General features: G+C 35.8%; 2 protein-coding genes across 3 annotated transcripts; both read left to right on the top strand.

The window, feature by feature from the left end:
- Window positions 1-984: 984 nt before the first annotated feature.
- LOC103431812 (protoheme IX farnesyltransferase, mitochondrial-like) lies at window positions 985-5,344 on the top strand. The gene is made up of 7 exons (XM_070813059.1): window positions 985-1,009; window positions 1,154-1,299; window positions 1,748-1,885; window positions 2,012-2,145; window positions 3,291-3,415; window positions 3,832-3,936; window positions 4,642-5,344. Exons 1-7 carry the CDS (start codon window positions 985-987, stop codon window positions 5,010-5,012), a joined length of 1,044 nt encoding a protein of 347 aa, XP_070669160.1. The 3' UTR covers window positions 5,013-5,344.
- A 7,954-nt stretch (window positions 5,345-13,298) lies between these two features.
- On the top strand, window positions 13,299-17,258 carry LOC103417504 (receptor-like protein EIX1). 2 transcript variants are annotated; one of them, XM_070814358.1, is made up of 2 exons: window positions 13,299-13,437; window positions 14,025-17,258. In XM_070814358.1, exon 2 carries the CDS (start codon window positions 14,083-14,085, stop codon window positions 17,035-17,037), a length of 2,955 nt encoding a protein of 984 aa, XP_070670459.1. In that variant the 5' UTR covers window positions 13,299-13,437; window positions 14,025-14,082; the 3' UTR covers window positions 17,038-17,258. The 2 variants fall into 2 exon arrangements, with proteins under 2 accessions (XP_070670459.1, XP_028949735.1); XM_029093902.2 differs by lacking the exon at window positions 13,299-13,437 and having other exon boundaries at window positions 13,854-17,258.
- Window positions 17,259-17,497: the final 239 nt, after the last annotated feature.

The raw sequence follows: 17,497 nt of genomic DNA on the forward strand, positions 1-17,497 counted from the left end.
AAGAAAGTGAGGAGAAAAAAAAAATCAAGTTTGAACACATTAAGTCCTCTTTGCCTGCAAAAATATGGTCTTCGAAATTCTCTTGTTTCTCTCCAGCAACAGTTTTATGCCTCTCAAGAATCAGGGAAGAGCACTGGGATAGGATTTCCCAACTGACATTTCCTTCGCAACACTATCTCGGTCATAGCTTTAGAACTGTAGAGAACAATGGAGACACGGGACTTGCACTTTTATACTCAGTTTTAACACGTTATACACCAACATGGAGACAAACAGACATGTAGTCTTGTCCTTATAGTCATATCATAGGTTTTGATCCTCCATGAGAAACCAATGAGGCAGCTAACCAAGAAAAAACTAAATCAATAAAGAGAGATGGATTGTCACATAAACCGAGAAGCTGCCACATGGTTATAAACTCCATCTTCTACCATCTGATCTAACCAGATATAAACAAAAATTCCCCAAAAAAGACAACCAAGAAGTGAGCTCCCTCTATTTCCAAATCATTGATATCTTTCCTGAAACCATCCCAGCTCAATGCAATAGAAGTTCTTACAAATCTAGTAAGGGGCATGTTTTAATAACTGGAGATATTGTACAGGTGAGGAAACTAATTATTCAAATATGACTCCCCAACCCTTTTTCTCGTCCTAGAATTCATCCTCTCTTCGGTAACCAGTGCTAACTTGCAGCAAGATGAAGGGACAATCATCCTGAGAATTCTATTTTGAAGGGCTTAGACTCGATCTCCTCACAACTGATTTTGCATCCCACCCATGTTCATGTAACCCATACTGGTTTCAATATAAACATTCATAAGGGATCCCTTTCTCAAGTAAATATCCATTGTCACTTAGCGAGAAAATACATATTTTCCACCTCCATCTAGGTAAGTTGAGTTATCACTTATTAAGTTATTAAGCCAATTTTTTTTTTCAACTCCTGAATTCAGGACTCAGTTTAATTGCTCTGTTAGAAAAGATGTTTCGATATTTTGCTTCAACATGTAAAAGCAGTATCGGCCCTATCGGGTGTATTTTCTTTCATGCATTAAACATGTACATTTTGTGTTCATAGCGGATTCTCTTCTAACTGCAGATTATCAATTTTTCGTCATTGAAACTTAGTTAAAGATTTTTTTTCTTATGAGTTTTTCACTTTCACCGCATTTTAGTCATTGCAACTTCTGGAACTGGGTTTATTCTTGGAAGTGGCCATGCCATTGATTTTGCTGGACTTTGTTGCACATGTGCTGGTACCATGATGGTTGCAGCATCTGCTAATTCCTTAAATCAGGTTTGCTGTTCAATAACAGATTTTTCTTTCTACACACACACAATATACGGAAATGGAGCTAACTGGTGGGTCAGTGTGCAAAGAGAGGTCTCCCTTTAACAGGATAGATACACATACTACACACACGGAACATTTTTTTTTTGTCCATTAAAGTTGGATCTAAGATACAAGCAGGAATGAAGCTTAGCATGGAATCAGACTTTATAGGGACCAATATGAAAAATATGAACAAAATATTTAATGATAATTAGGATCGTTTCAAGATTAATGGTTTTCGAAAGTTTTGTATTATTTTATTTTGATGGTGCAGTTTCTAATTTTTCATTGTTTAGGGCCCATTTGATCATTTTTGAGTAGTTAATGGCTCACTATTTGCAGTACCTGTAGTTTTGTAGATCAACAATTTGATCAGGTAAGGTGTTAAATCATTGAAATTATTTGGTTTTAGGCGTTTGAGAAGCAAAATGATGCCAAAATGAACAGAACGAAGAACAGACCACTACCTTCAGGACGCATTACGATCCCTCATGCAGTCACCTTGGCGTCTGCTGCTGGTTTAGCTGGCACTGCTTTGTTAGCAAGCAAGGTGCCCAAATGAATTTACACTTTCTTCTATAATTGTTATATGACATTAAATGTTTGATTTCCATCACCTCAAATGTTTGATTGTTTGGGGACTAATGTTGCAACTCTTATGACAAGGTTGTTGCAGGCTAATATGTTGGCAGCTGGTCTTGGAGCTTCCAATCTAATACTTTATGCGTTTGTCTACACTCCATTGAAGCAGATTCACCCAGTGAACACATGGGTTGGTGCTGTTGTTGGTGCTATCCCTCCACTTCTAGGGTAATTTGTTCCGTAAGTTTCTTTGAGCTACATGCTATTTTCATTGGACCTATTGGAGTTACTTTATTTATTGCTTTGGCTGTTGAACAATTATTCTTTCAATTGACTCATAGTAGCTTAAATGTTAGTTGTTGCAATATATTTTGGCAGCCCAAAACTGATCTGGGTTTTCTCTAATCCCCATTAAGCATTAAATAAAAACGAAGTTTGTTTTCCAGTATATATTGAAAAGTACCCATTGTTGTACTGTACCAAATATATTATACATAAAACTGCAAATTCCTCCTGTATCTTTTTCTCTCTGTCCTCCCCATGACCTCCCTCTCTGGTCTGAATTTTTTTGTAATATCTACAAACTTACCTCGTAGCTTCCACTTGTTTAACAGTAATAGATCTCTCTCTCTCTCTCTCTCTCTCTCTCTCTCTCTCGCGCGCGCGCACGCTCACTCACACACACACACACACACACGTGTTTGCGTGTGTGTACGCCTTGTTATGGGACCATTTCCAAGTTGATCTTGAACCGCCCCATGCAGAGGTGGTTTTCTTTGTGTCACCATCTGATTGGTATAACACTCCTGTAGCCAAGGACTGCACCACAAAGGAACCCAATTATTGTTGATCGGTTTGTGTTTGCATGTATATAAGAAGATGATTGACCATTACTTACCTCTCTGATATCCCGTTTTATCTGCGCCATAGACTTTTAGATATGAAGCTTCTAACCCTGCCAATCAACCTTGATCTTAGGATGTTATTATGGAGATCGTTGGGAATCATGGTGGCTGACTTTAGCCGTAGGCGTAAAAAATAGAAACTGGGTTTTTTTATTCAGTTACTAGTAGTTTTACTATTTTCTTGTCTATAATTCAACCTTCTTTTTTCTTATTCATACAAGAATAATTCTTATTTATTCTGATTGAAAAAAAATGGGAATAGATCTAATTTTCTTCGTTATAATTCTTTGTGCTGGAAGTTCCCCTTGCAGTATTCGTATACTCTATAATTTTCTCCATGTTGAAGTTCCCTTTGCAGATCTGAACTGATATTCTTGTTTGTTTCATTACGAGTCATGCCATAAAAAAGTTGTTATCAAGAACTGAATTTCCTGCATTCTGGTTCATGATTTCTATTTTGGGTTTCAGTTGGGCTGCAGCTTCCGGCCAGGTTTCCCTCAATGCAATGCTACTCCCAGCTGCTCTCTACTTTTGGCAAATACCTCATTTTATGGCCCTAGCATACTTGTGCCGTAATGACTATGCGCCGGAGGGTATGAACTTTTGGGTCTTTCACGGTCTTACTTTAATATTTATGTCATCAGTTGAAAAGATTCAACTAGTGCACCTGGAAATTGTTTCAGAACAGGAGTTTTATTTCCTGCCTTTGCTTTCATGGGCCTTGTATCTGTTCATGGAAAGAATTAATCAATATCCAATTATGCCCTATGAGTTCAAGGCAGAAAGAATTATAGTTGACAGATTTTATACTTTTGAGAATGAATGTTGTGAGCAGCCTGTTTTGTTATCAATTTAATTCCCCTTTTAAATGATTAGCATGAGATTTTAGGAATTTGCTGTCAAGCTGATTGTAGGTGGGATCTTTGTATGTTGATGGTGGTCCACAGATTATTGATGCAGTTCACTTGGCTCCTTCGTGTCTAATCCTTTTTCGTTTGTTGCATTTTCAGATTTAGGATGTTCTCCCTTGCTGATGCTTCTGGTCAGAGAACAGCCTCGGTAGCTTTAAGGAATTGCATATACATGATCCCTTTGGGGTTCTTGGCCTATGACTGTAAGTCCAGGACTCACAAACCATCTTTCTTTTTCTAATCGTGTTTCTATTTGTATTTTTGTATTCCTGTTGGTGGTTGTCTTCTTGTAATGCTCTTTGGGCCTTTTTCTTTTTCTTCTCGCTTTTCAACCAATGTTCAACCAATCTTATTTCTTAGTGACAGAAGGTTTTCAGTCATATAAGTGCCAGCATTGGTCTTCGTTAAATTGAAAATAAGTGATTTAGACTTACATTTACCATTGGGAAAAAACACAAGAAATGTCTCTCTTTTCTTTTTTTTCTTCCATGAAATAGATTGGTATCTGGCTATCGTGTCTGATATGGCTGTTTTCAGATTGCAATATGAGTCTTTAGCTATTTGCATTTTCCCAAGACTCTTGGTGGGTTTAACAAAGCTGACGAGTTATATTTGTTACTCATGGTTTTGGGTGATTTCATGTCGCTGGTCCTCTCGTACATTGACTTTAATATGTGGCTCCTTCTACCTGTTATCAATTGTATGATACTGTGGGGACAATTCTTGATCATCGTTGTACGTGATTGATTAATCGGACATGTCATCTTTGTTATCACGCAACTCTTCTTGGTAGTGGAATGACCAAAATATTCCATGCTTGAGATGCAACCTTTGGCCTTTGATCACTAAGCAGGGAATAATTAATGTTGGGGATTACATCTCATTCCACCCGTTTCTTCTGTCTGCAGGGGGTATGACGTCTGGATGGTTTTGTCTTGAATCTACTCTTCTTACTCTCGCGATAGCTGCAACATCATTTTCGTTCTATCGAGACCGTACTACACATAAAGCAAGGAAGATGTTTCATGCCAGCCTTCTTTACCTTCCTGTATTTATGTCGGGGATTATGTTCCACCGCATCGTTGATAATCAACAAAGCCTTTCTGAAGAGAATTTAGAGAGTAGTGTTGAGGTTTCATTGTCCTCACAAGACGGCAATGTCAAACGGAAGAGTAGGTCGAGGAATTCCACAGATGGCTCCCAAGTTCGCCCACCTGTATCGTACGCCTCTATTGCACCGTTTCCTTTCCTCCCAGTTCCTTCGTATGCCGATCCATGATATGTTTCTGGGTCCCTTGTTTTTTACAACGAAACGTCGAAAGCTGCCCAACAAAGTATTTTTGTTCAAAGAGCAATGTCTTTCCCCAAGCAAACGTCTCCCGGAAAGGTCGAAAACCTGTATTCTTTTGCAAATTGCAAGTTTCTTGTTGGGAATGTATTTTTGCTTTGTAGTGTTGGAGGTTTAGGTGTTTGAGTTGGTAATGCATTGTTGATTTAAAGTATACGAATAAGGCGGCCATCTGTTCAATGATTATGGAAGAGCAGCTATTGATTTTTTGCAGAGATATATTTACAAAGTGATTTATAATATGAACGCTACTAATCATGATCGAGTTGCTAAGCCCCTGTTATATTGAGATAGCTCCTAGACTCCGCGGTTGCTGGTTGAATCACGGGTTTGTGCACTTCTTAGATCATTCGGTGGTCGTTTACTAATTAGGTGATTGCCCTACAGTTGTTTTTGCAAAGACAGGTCCAGTCGTCTTTGTGTTCTTAAACTTGAGTACAGGCGATCGCTCTATGGTCGTTTTTGCGTTCACCTTCCATACCTATTTAAGCGCGAGTCCCATTTGCATCACATATGGGATTGGAGGACTTCCAAGAACTAACTTGCCATAACTGTCTCTCGTTCATGATTGTAAGTAAGATCATGTTCAAAGAAGATGTCAAAAATGTCACATAGACATATAAGAGTAATAATTGACGTATCATTTACTCCAACTGAGATGCCAAATATGACATGGAAAAAAAGGCTAAGCTGATATGGACAGAGATGTCAAATTTAAGTTGCCTTCAAATTTGATTTTTTTCTATTTCCAAAGGTATTCCACTTGTCTTACCTTAAATGAAGCAATAAATTATATCATTTTTAAACCAACAACAACCCAACTTTTATTATTTTTGTTTAAAAAAACATAAATGAAGCAATAAATTTTGGCATATCGGGTGGAATGAAAATATTGACAATATGTCAAATTGCCAATTCAGCCATCAAATTGAAATTTGATGTTTTGAATTTGAAATGTGTGTACATTTGGCCACGTGTTACCATCACTGGCTCAATTATCAATCCTATTTACATTTAATTTGTATGGATGTAGGGGCCAAATGTTTATTTCAAGCCCTTCATTTCCAAATTCCAAATCTTTAATATTAAAAGTTTGAAAAATATTCAGCTACGGCTTCCCTCACAACCACATGACTTTCCTTGTGGATCAAGTTAGAACCATCACTGCCTGGAATTTATTTTGGGGATGGACCATCACTTTTGTCTTATTTCCCTTGACTAACTTATAGACTTTGTCAAACGTCTATGTGGGGCTGGATGTAGAAAAATGAAGCTCCTTTCATAAAATTCCAAGGTTGAGCAAGAACTTCTCCAATTATATGTTTCATTGGGAAAAAAAACCATCTTAAGACAAAAAAAAAAGAAATAAGATTGGCTATAGAATATTATGCAAGACTAATGTTGAGCTGTCAATTGTTATGAATCAAATTACTTGAAATGCACATAACGTGTCTTTTAAGTTATGAATCGAATCACAAACTAATTGGCTCCTAGTTCAATTTAGTTTGCAATTCTCACATGGATATGTTTACGAAAATGTATCAAACACTACGAAAATGAAAGAATAGTAAGGAAATAATGTTAAATACTTAGAAAATATCCAACAACAAAGTAATAACTTGAAAGAAATGCAAATTTGATAGATTTATATTTGTTGCTTTCTGGCAATTTGGTTTGGGATATGGAATGGTTTGATTCGTGTCGTTGTGGTGATATACCTAATATCTTAATGGATCGTGTCGTATAACACCCATTAAAATGAAGCGATAATATGATCCAACACAAACCCAACCCTTTAATATTAATGGGGTAATATGCCCTAACTCATTACCTGTTAAAGAAAATATATTCTAGTTAACAAATAATAAAATGAAAAATGTAATAATAAAAACATAAATGAGATGAAAGAATCCAACTGTAAGGATTTAATCTCACTTATATGGCTAGTGTTGTAGTAAGGTTTTTTAATTAATGTAGAATTGTGAAATATATATATATATATATATATATATAAAGAGATACAAAGCTCGTAATAACAAGCTCTACAAATTTTGTGAAGATGTCAACTTTGAAATTCATCACCATAATCCCATAAACCATTGATTTAAATTTAATCGTTGATTGTCATTAACGTTTATGCTCTATTCTTCTCATGGTATTTCGTTTTTTTTTCCCTTCATATTTTCATTTTTGAAAACATGATCTTCTAGCGGATGCAAAAAGATAAATGATTCAGATCGTTGATATCACTTTCAGATTTTACAGTTGGTGAAAATATTGCTCAGAGTTTATAAAGTCTCTAGAAACTATACAATATCGACTCATATTTGAGTTAACCGTAAACGTTGGAACGTGATATCAATGATCCAAACCATTCATTTTTCTGCATCCGCTAAAAGATCATGTTTTCAAAAAAGAAAATCTGAAAAATGAAATTTGGTGAGAAGAATAAAGCATAAACAACAATCAAAGGTTTAATATAAATCTAGGTTTTTGGATTGCGGTGTCGAATTTCAAAGTTGACCCCTTCAAGAAAGTTGTAAAGTTTGTCACTACGAGTGATTGTGTGTATATATATATATATATATTTTTTTTTTTAAACATTTTTCACTACATTAATTATTATGAATTTTTATTAATTTGCACTCAAATAATAAACACTATTAATGAGGCCTTAGAACGTTTTAAAAATCTAAACGACGATGTAACTATTTTCTAAGCTTAGAGAATGCAACCTCGAGCGTTTATACTTTTACATTAATAATATGTTTTTTTTTTAATTTTGAACTCCCCCTTAAAACACTGTTCATGAGGGATTGTAGGGTTTTAAAAATCCAAACGATGATGTACCCATCGCCAAATCGTGCGATCACGAGCGTTTGCATATTTTTTCACACTTGTAAATCAATTATTATGTTTAATGTGCTTTAGTATTTTTAAATTGCTTTGGTATCTTTAATGTGCTTTGAAACTTTTTAATCTTACTTATGTGAGATTAAATACTATGGCTATTGTAGTAAGATTTTTTAGTAGTTTAAAACTATTAACTACCTTTTTTTCTTATCAGGTCGAAACAGGTCATCCACAGGTAAATATTATGAGAGATTAACGGGTTCTTAATGTGTGACCGATAACGACCCGATTAGTTAACTCGTTGAAGCAAAACCCATTATTTTCTTGTCGTTTCGAATAAAATTAACAGGATGTGCAAAAAATTGTCATGTCTATGCTCCAATTTGGACCTCCCTTTTCTCTGATACATAATTTATCTTCTAGACTACTATACATCACACAAAATGCGCATTTCAAAGAACTTTATCGGAGTTGTTTTATTTCTCAGGTTACTAAGTGTCTCTCATGACTTTTCTTTGGGGATGAAGTTGAACTTTCACTGCCTGGAATTAGTTTTGGGGATGGACCATCATTTGTGTCTTTTATCTCTTGACTGACTTATAAATTTTTCCACAACGACTTTGTCTACCGTCTTTGTGGCGCTGGATGCAGAAGAATGAACCTCCTTTCATAAATTTCAAAGGTTGAGCAAATTCTCCTCCAATTATATTTTGACGGGAAAAATAATCATCTTAAGACAAAAAAAAAAAAAAAGAGAAAAGAAATAAGACATGTAGAATATTATTCCTCGTGAGGTATATAATTATATATGCAAGTGGTAAATTGTCTTGATGGATAAGGTCTTTCTCTTTGACCAACGAAGAGAAAGCTTTGTTTACTCTGATACATAATTTATCTTCTAGATGACTACTCATTTATCTCACAGTGTGTATTTCAGATGACCTTATAGGAGTTATATTTCTCAGGTTACTAACCATCTCTCGCAAACAAGGTATGTTCTTCAAGGTATGTGGTATGAATGGGGTTATGATCCAAGTTAAGTTCTTTAATATGCCTTATTTTATAAGGGACTTCAAATATTTTCTTTATGTATGACAAATGATAACCACAAGCTGATTGGCTCTTAGTTCAACTCAATTTGGAAATGATGTTAAATACTTAGAAAATATCCAACTACAAAGTAATAACTTGAAAGAATGAAAATTTTAAGAGATCAAGCAAGTTAAACCCATTTTGGCAAACTTTCTTGCTAGTCGAGCAAGGATGAGGATGACGATGTAACCATTTTCTAAGCTTAGAGAATGCAACCTCGAGCGTTTATACTTTTACATTAATAATATGTTTTTTTTTTAATTTTGAACTCCCCCTTAAAACACTATTCATGAGGGTTTGTAGGGTTTTAAAAATCCAAACGATGATGCACCCATCACCAAATCGTGCGATCACGAGTGTTTGCATATTTTTTCACACTTGTAAATCAATTATTATGAAATTTTAATGTGCTTTAGTATTTTCTAAGCTTAGAGAATGCAACCTCGAGCGTTATACTTTTACATTAATAATATGTTTTTTTTTTTTAAATTTTGAACTCCCCCTTAAAACACTGTTCATGAGGGTTTGTAGGGTTTTAAAAATCCAAACGATGATGTACCCATCGCCAAATCGTGCGATCACGAGCGTTTGCATATTTTTTCACACTTGTAAATCAATTATTATGTTTAATGTGCTTTAGTATTTTTAAATTGCTTTGGTATCTTTAATGTGCTTTGAAACTTTTTAATCTTACTTATGTGAGATTAAATACTATGGCTATTGTAGTAAGATTTTTTAGTAGTTTAAAACTATTAACTACCTTTTTTTCTTATCAGGTCGAAACCGGTCATCCATAGGTAAATATTATGAGAGATTAACGGGTTCTTAATGTGTGACCGATAACGACCCGATTAGTTAACTCGTTGAAGCAAAACCCATTATTTTCTTGTCGTTTCGAATAAAATTAACAGGATGTGCAAAAAATTGTCATGTCTATGCTCCAATTTGGACCTCCCTTTTCTCTGATACATAATTTATCTTCTAGACTACTATACATCACACAAAATGCGCATTTCAAAGAACTTTATCGGAGTTGTTTTATTTCTCAGGTTACTAAGTGTCTCTCATGACTTTTCTTTGGGGATGAAGTTGAACTTTCACTGCCTGGAATTAGTTTTGGGGATGGACCATCATTTGTGTCTTTTATCTCTTGACTGACTTATAAATTTTTCCACAACGACTTTGTCTACCGTCTTTGTGGCGCTGGATGTAGAAGAATGAACCTCCTTTCATAAATTTCAAAGGTTGAGCAAATTCTCCTCCAATTATATTTTGACGGGAAAAATAATCATCTTAAGACAAAAAAAAAAAAAAGAAGAGAAAAGAAATAAGACATGTAGAATATTGTTCCTCGTGAGGTATATAATTATATATGCAAGTGTTAAATTGTCTTGATGGATAAGGTCTTTCTCTTTGACCAACGAAGAGAAAGCTTTGTTTACTCTGATACATAATTTATCTTCTAGATGACTACTCATTTATCTCACAATGTGTATTTCAGATGACCTTATAGGAGTTATATTTCTCAGGTTACTAACCATCTCTCGCAAACAAGGTATGTTCTTCAAGGTATGTGGTATGAATGGGGTTATGATCCAAGTTAAGTTCTTTAATATGCCTTATTTTATAAGGGACTTCAAATATTTTCTTTATGTATGACAAATGATAACCACAAGCTGATTGGCGCTTAGTTCAACTCAGTTTGGAAATGATGTTAAATACTTAGAAAATATCCAACTACAAAGTAATAACTTGAAAGAATGAAAATTTTAAGAGATCAAGCAAGTTAAACCCATTTTGGCAAACTTTCTTGCTAGTCGAGCAAGGATGAGGATGACGATGTAACCATTTTCTAAGCTTAGAGAATGCAACCTCGAGCGCTTATACTTTTACATTAATAATATGTTTTTTTTTTAATTTTGAACTCCCCCTTAAAACACTATTCATGAGGGTTTGTAGGGTTTTAAAAATCCAAACGATGATGCACCCATCACCAAATCGTGCGATCACAAGTGTTTGCATATTTTTTCACACTTGTAAATCAATTATTATGAAATTTTAATGTGCTTTGGTATTTTTAAATTGCTTTCGTATGTTTAATGTGCTTTGAAATTTTTTAATCTTACTTATGTGAGATTAAATATTATGGCTATTGTAGTAAGGTTTTTTTAGTGGTTTAAAATTATTAACTAGCTTTTTTCTTATCGGGTCGAAACTGGTCATACACGGGTAAATACTATGAGAGATTAATGGATTCTTAACGTATGACCTATAACGACCCAATTAGTTAACTCGTTGACCCAAAACCCGTTATTTTCTTATCGTTTCGAATAAAATTAACAAGCCGTTTAAGAAATTGTCATGTCTATGCTCCAATTTGGACCTCCCTTTTCTCTAATACATAATTTGTCTTCTAGACTACTATACATCACACAAAATGCGCATTTCAAATAACTTTATCGGAGTTGTTTTATTTCGCAGGTTACTAAATGTCTCTCATGACTTTTCTTTGGGGATGAAGTTGAACTATCATTGCCTGGAATTAGTTTTGGGGATGGACCATCATTTTTGCCTTTTATCTCTTGACTGACTTATAAATTTTTCCACAACGACATTGTCTACCGTCTTTGTGGCGCTAGATGTGGAAGAATGAAGCTTCTTTCATAAATTTCAAAGGCTGAGCAAAATCTCCTCCAATTATATTTTGACGGGAAAAATAATCATCTTTAAGACAAAAAAGAAAAAGAAATAAGACCTGTAGAATATTATTCCTCGTGAGGTATATAATTACATATGCAAGTGGTAAATTGTCTTGATGAATAAAGTCTTTCTCTTTGACCAACGAAGAGTAAGCTCTGTTTACTCTGATACATAATTTATCTTCTAGATGACTACTCATTCATCTCACAATGTGTATTTCAGAGGACCTTATATGAGTTGTATTTTTCAGGTTACTAACCATCTCTCGCAAACAAGGTATGTTCTTCAAGGTATGTGGCATAGATGGGGTTATGATCTAAGTTAAGTTCTTTTATATGCCTTATTTTATAAAGGACTTCAAATATTTTCTTTATGTATGACAAATGATAACCACAAGCTAATTGGCTCTTAGTTCAACTCAGTTTGCAATTCTCACATGGATATGTTTATATAAATGTACGAAAGACCATACGAAAATGAAAGAACAGAAAGGAAATGATGTTAAATACTTAGAAAATATCCAACTACAAAGTAATAACTCAAAAGAAATGAAAAATATAAGAGATCAGGCAAGTTAAACCCATTTGGGCAAACTTTCTTGCTAGTCGGGCAAGTTCGTGCACATTGTTGAAGTGATTTGAAATATTGTAGAATGCAGAGATTCAAAAATTTTATGAGTTGTGAGTTGAGTGCCATTTTCTTCTTTCTTTATGTTGTTATATATGGAACAAACATTTCTTCCGGTTTAAACCTTACACTCTTAGTATAATTATGTATGCTCCTAGTTGTTGATGTGAATACTAACAGAAGGAAAAATAAAATTTACATTGCAACTTGAGCCTTTATCCCCTCAAAATTACCAAAATGTCATCAGAAAGTAGTTTTTCCTCTGTAAAACCGCATGGGTTAAATGTACAGTGTGACAGGGTGTTTGTCGCCCACAATGCCACATGTAAAGTAGTTTCAAATCCTTGAGCTCAATTACTGTTCACTTATGTTGAAATTAAATATCTATTGGACAAGGATTGTCTGCCCTCCTCCTCGTACCCTTCTTTTTTGTGTGGTCACGGTTAAGCTACGTCAACATTTTATATTGTTTTTTTATAGATATAATAAAACAAAAATGAATAGTAATATAAAATGTTAACGTGGCTTAACCGTGACCACACAAACAGGAGGGCAAACAATCCTTGTCCATATCTATTAGTACTTGAATGAAATAAAGGCATTAGGCCTAATATAGGCCCAAACTTATTCTGGATCCAAACATCTTGTTCATTTTTTACCCTCCCATAGACGAGAAATTATAGTGTAGTACAGTAATACCTCGTCATCCGTGATATTTCCTTTCGAATTTCGCCATGTGTTATGTTTTTACACAAGTGGAATTTAATCTCATTTTTAATCTTTAAATAAATTTAAAAATGAAAAGAAAAAAAGAAAAAAAGAACAAAATAGATCGTGTTCTTGAAGTTTTTGCCTCCTCCGGCCCAATCTGGTAATCCCCTTCCACACACCGCCGCATCTCTTTTCTTCACGATTTGGGGATTAAACTCGAAAATGATCGGCATCCGAAAGCGGTGTGAAGGCGTTTGGAAATACATTCAGCGTGGCTGATGGGTTTGCTTGGCTGAGTCGGACTCATCCATTCAGCGTGGTTCTGGTTGAATTTGGAGAGTTGGTAAAGAAGAAAACAGGATTTGATTTGAAGGTTAGACAATTAGATTCAATTTTAGTTTCTGTATGGTTGCGAAGAAAGTATAACATTACAAGTTACTGGGAAGTGCAAGGCTAATTCTTTTGTTTTGAAATTTCCGTGACTGATGAGGAAATCATCAGAAAATTTTGGAACAGCAGCCATGGCGGAAACTGGGTGGGGCTGTGCCGTGGAAGGAGGCGCAAAGGCATCTAGGCTTTTGTTTCCTTTTAAATTTTCATTTTTTTATTTATCAAGAGTGAGATTGAGATTCAATTCCTGCTGTATAAAAGTGGTCGAACGTTTGCAATTTGTACTTGTATTTATGTTTTGGGGATGAAGTTGAACCATCACTGTCTGCAATTTGTTTTGGGGATGGACCATCCTTTTTGTCTTATATCTCTTGACTCACTACCGTCTTTGTAGGTCTGGAGATGTAGAAAAGTAATTTGCAGTAAATATCTTTACTAATGTGTGTATAAATAACACTCTAAATTACTCATTCCTCACACCAATCACCTACTTGATATCTACATGGATAGAGTCATGAGACTTGTTCCAATACTCAGCTTTCTTCTATCCATTGCGTCTTTTACACTCAGCTTATGCAATGGAAACCCGAATGTGCCTTGCCGAGAAAATGAGAGACAAACACTTCTTATGTTCAAGAAAGATCTCAATGATTCTTCAAATCTGCTTTCCTCTTGGGTTGCTGAAGGCGATTGTTGCACCTGGACCGGTGTTGCCTGCGACAATTTAACCGGTCATGTCCGTGAGCTCCACCTTGCTGGTTATTATGATGACGTGGCTGGTGAGGACCGTAAGCTGGGTGGTAAGGTAAATCCTTCTCTACTCAATTTAAAGCATCTCACCTACTTGGACTTGAGCTACAATGATTTTGGAGGACGACAGTTTCCTAGCTTTCTGGGTTCTCTTGAAGGTTTAAGATATCTTAACCTCTCGTTTGCATGGTTCAACGGAACCATTCCTCATCAGTTGGGAAATCTCTCGAGCCTGCGTTATCTGGACCTTTCTGATAACTATGGTTCGAAGGTCGAGAATCTCAAATGGCTCTTTGGTCTTTCTCAGTTGAAACATCTTGACATGAGTTATGTAGATCTTACCAACGCATCTCATTGGTTACAAGTAAACACACTCCCTTCTCTGCTGGTCGAGTTACATTTGTTTGATTGTGAACTTTATCACATGCCAAGTGGTATTGCGAACTTGACAAGTCTTAAAGTTCTTGATCTGTCCTACAACTATTTCAACTCTACCATACCGCAATGGTTACAAGTAAACACACTCCCTTCTCTCCTGGTCGAGTTGCACTTGTCGGATTGCAATCTTTATCACATACCAAGTGGTATTGCGAACTTGACAAGTCTTAAAGTTCTTGATCTATCCATAAACTATTTCAACTCTACCATACCTCAATGGTTGTACAGTTTGAACCATCTTGAGTCCCTTGATCTTTCTGTCAATGCTTTCCATGGTGAGATTTCGAGTTCCCTTGGAAACTTGACAGCCCTTGTTGATCTTCAATTACATCATAATCAGCTTGAAGGGGAAATCCCAAACTCATTGGGAAATCTTTGTAAGTTGACTTCTTTTGATCTATGGTCAAACAATTTCCGGGGGAGGGTATCAGAAATCTTTGAAATTTTGTCTAGCTGTAGTAATTTTGGTCAAATAGATTATTTACATCTTTCGGATAATAATTTTTCAGGTCATTTATCTGATCAACTGGGATTTTTAAAAAATTTACGCATCCTTGATCTTTCAAATAATTCAATATCGGGCCCCATTCCAGTGTCTTTAGGAAATCTATCACGTTTAGAGGAGTTGATCATTTCTGACAATTCATTCGAAGGCCCCATTCCAGTATCTTTAGGAAATCTATCAAGTTTAGAGGTGTTGATCATTTCTGACAATTCATTCGAGGGGGTTGTCTCTGAAGCTCATTTTACTAATCTTACAAGCTTGTTTACCTTTTATGCAAATGAGAACTCCTTGACTCTTAAAACTAGCCCAGACTGGGTTCCTCCTTTTCAACTTTCTACGTTGGGTTTAAGTTCTTGGCGTCTGGACCCATCACAGTTGCCTGCATGGCTTCAGAGTCAAAAACATTTGTTCGCTCTTAATATGTCCAATACAGGAATTTCTGGTACCATTCCGGCTTGGTTGTGGAACATTTTTTCTGTTGAAAACATGGGTCCAGGTATCTTTGTGGATCTCTCTCATAATCAATTGTCCGGGGAGGTTCCAAATATAGCTTCTACCCACAGGCCAAAACAAAAGCATTTGGAATTTGTTTATCTTGCCATTGACTTAGGATCTAACCAATTCAACGGTTCATTGCCTCTTGTGTCTTCGACAGTGATTGCACTAGATCTTTCCAATTCATTATTTTCTGGAACTCTCTCTCACTTCTTTTGTGATAGGAGTGATGTACCTAAAAACCTTCAAACTCTTCTTCTTGACAACAATCTCCTCACTGGAGAAATTCCGGATTGTCGGTTACACTGGCCAAACTTGACAGTAGTGAATTTAGAAGACAACAATTTGACGGGGAAAATTCCAAGCTCTATCGGGGACTTACTTTCCCTTCAATCATTGCACTTGCGCAATAATAACCTATATGGAGAATTACCCGTGTCCCTACAAAACTGTCAAGAGTTGCTCCTTCTTGACCTTCTTGGAAATAAGTTTGTTGGAAGCATTCCGATATGGTTTGGCCAAAGCTTGGTGGTTCTTATTCTTCGCTCAAATATGTTCCAAGGCACCATTCCTCATGAACTTTGTAGTCTCACAAAGCTCCAAATCTTGGACCTTGCGCATAACAATCTCTCGGGAACGATACCAAGATGTTTCCAAAATTTGTCATCCATGGCCACTAAATTTTCAAGTGAAGAAGCTCCCAGTATTGAATTCTCCGTTTCTTCGGTTACTGGTATGAATACTTTTCAGCTCTCCTACTCCTACACAGAGAATGCGGTTTTTGTGGCCAAAGGCAGAGAAGTGAAATATGACACAGTGCTTCGTTTGGTAACTAGCTTGGACCTTTCAAGGAACATGTTATTTGGAGAAATCCCTGAAGAGTTGACCAACCTCACTAGCCTACAAACATTGAATTTATCTGATAATCTTCTGGCCGGAAGAATCCCTTCCAAAATCGGTGATATGGGAGCGTTAGAGACGCTTGATTTGTCTGTGAACCAACTTTCTGGCGAAATTTCTCCAAGCATCTCGAATTTAACATTTCTCAATCATCTAAATTTGTCCTATAACAATCTGATTGGGCAAATTCCAAAAAGCACTCAGCTTCAGACCTTTGATTTGTCCAGTTATGTTGGCAATAAACTTTGCGGACCTCCACTGGAAGAGCGTTGCAGTACAAATGAGGCCATGCCACCAGTAGGTGATGAGAAGCAGAGAGAAGGTCATTTTCTTGAAGACGGTGGTTTCTATCTGAGTTTGGGGCTTGGTTTTGCATTTGGGTTTTGGATTGTTCTTGGTTCATTGTTGTCTAATGTGCCATGGAGCAATGCAATTTCTCAGTTCCAAAATCGCATTGTGAAGAAGTTTTATGCGGCAATCGCTGAACGTTATTAACTATTTTGTGCAGATAAATCGAGTATGTGTGATTTGTTTCTACTCTTTTGCTATCCAATTAGAATGTTACACTGTTGTATGCTTCTTTGTACCAATTTATTTTATCTTTTCCTTGGTTTTTTCTTTGGCCATATAAAATTGTAAGATTTGCTTTATAATTTCTGTGATAATTTTTAAATTTATTTTGTGAGTATATGATATGTTAATCTTATGTTGATTCACACAGTTGTATTCCTCTTTAGTATGTTTGATTTTCTATTGGAAAGCAAGATTTAATTTCAACTAGAAATTACGCCCGCGCGTTGCTGCGGGAACCAGCTGTTTCAGATGTAATCAGATGGATAAAACACATTTAAATTGAATAAATTCAAGACAATTACGAACAAACAGAGGGATACATGAGTGGGTGAGGCCGGTAAGATAAGCAGTTTTGCTTTTAACACATTTAAGTGAGTTGGCA

The sequence above is a fragment of the Malus domestica genome, chromosome 15 (assembly GCF_042453785.1).
Source record: "Malus domestica chromosome 15, GDT2T_hap1".
Classification (NCBI taxonomy): Eukaryota; Viridiplantae; Streptophyta; class Magnoliopsida; order Rosales; family Rosaceae; genus Malus; species Malus domestica.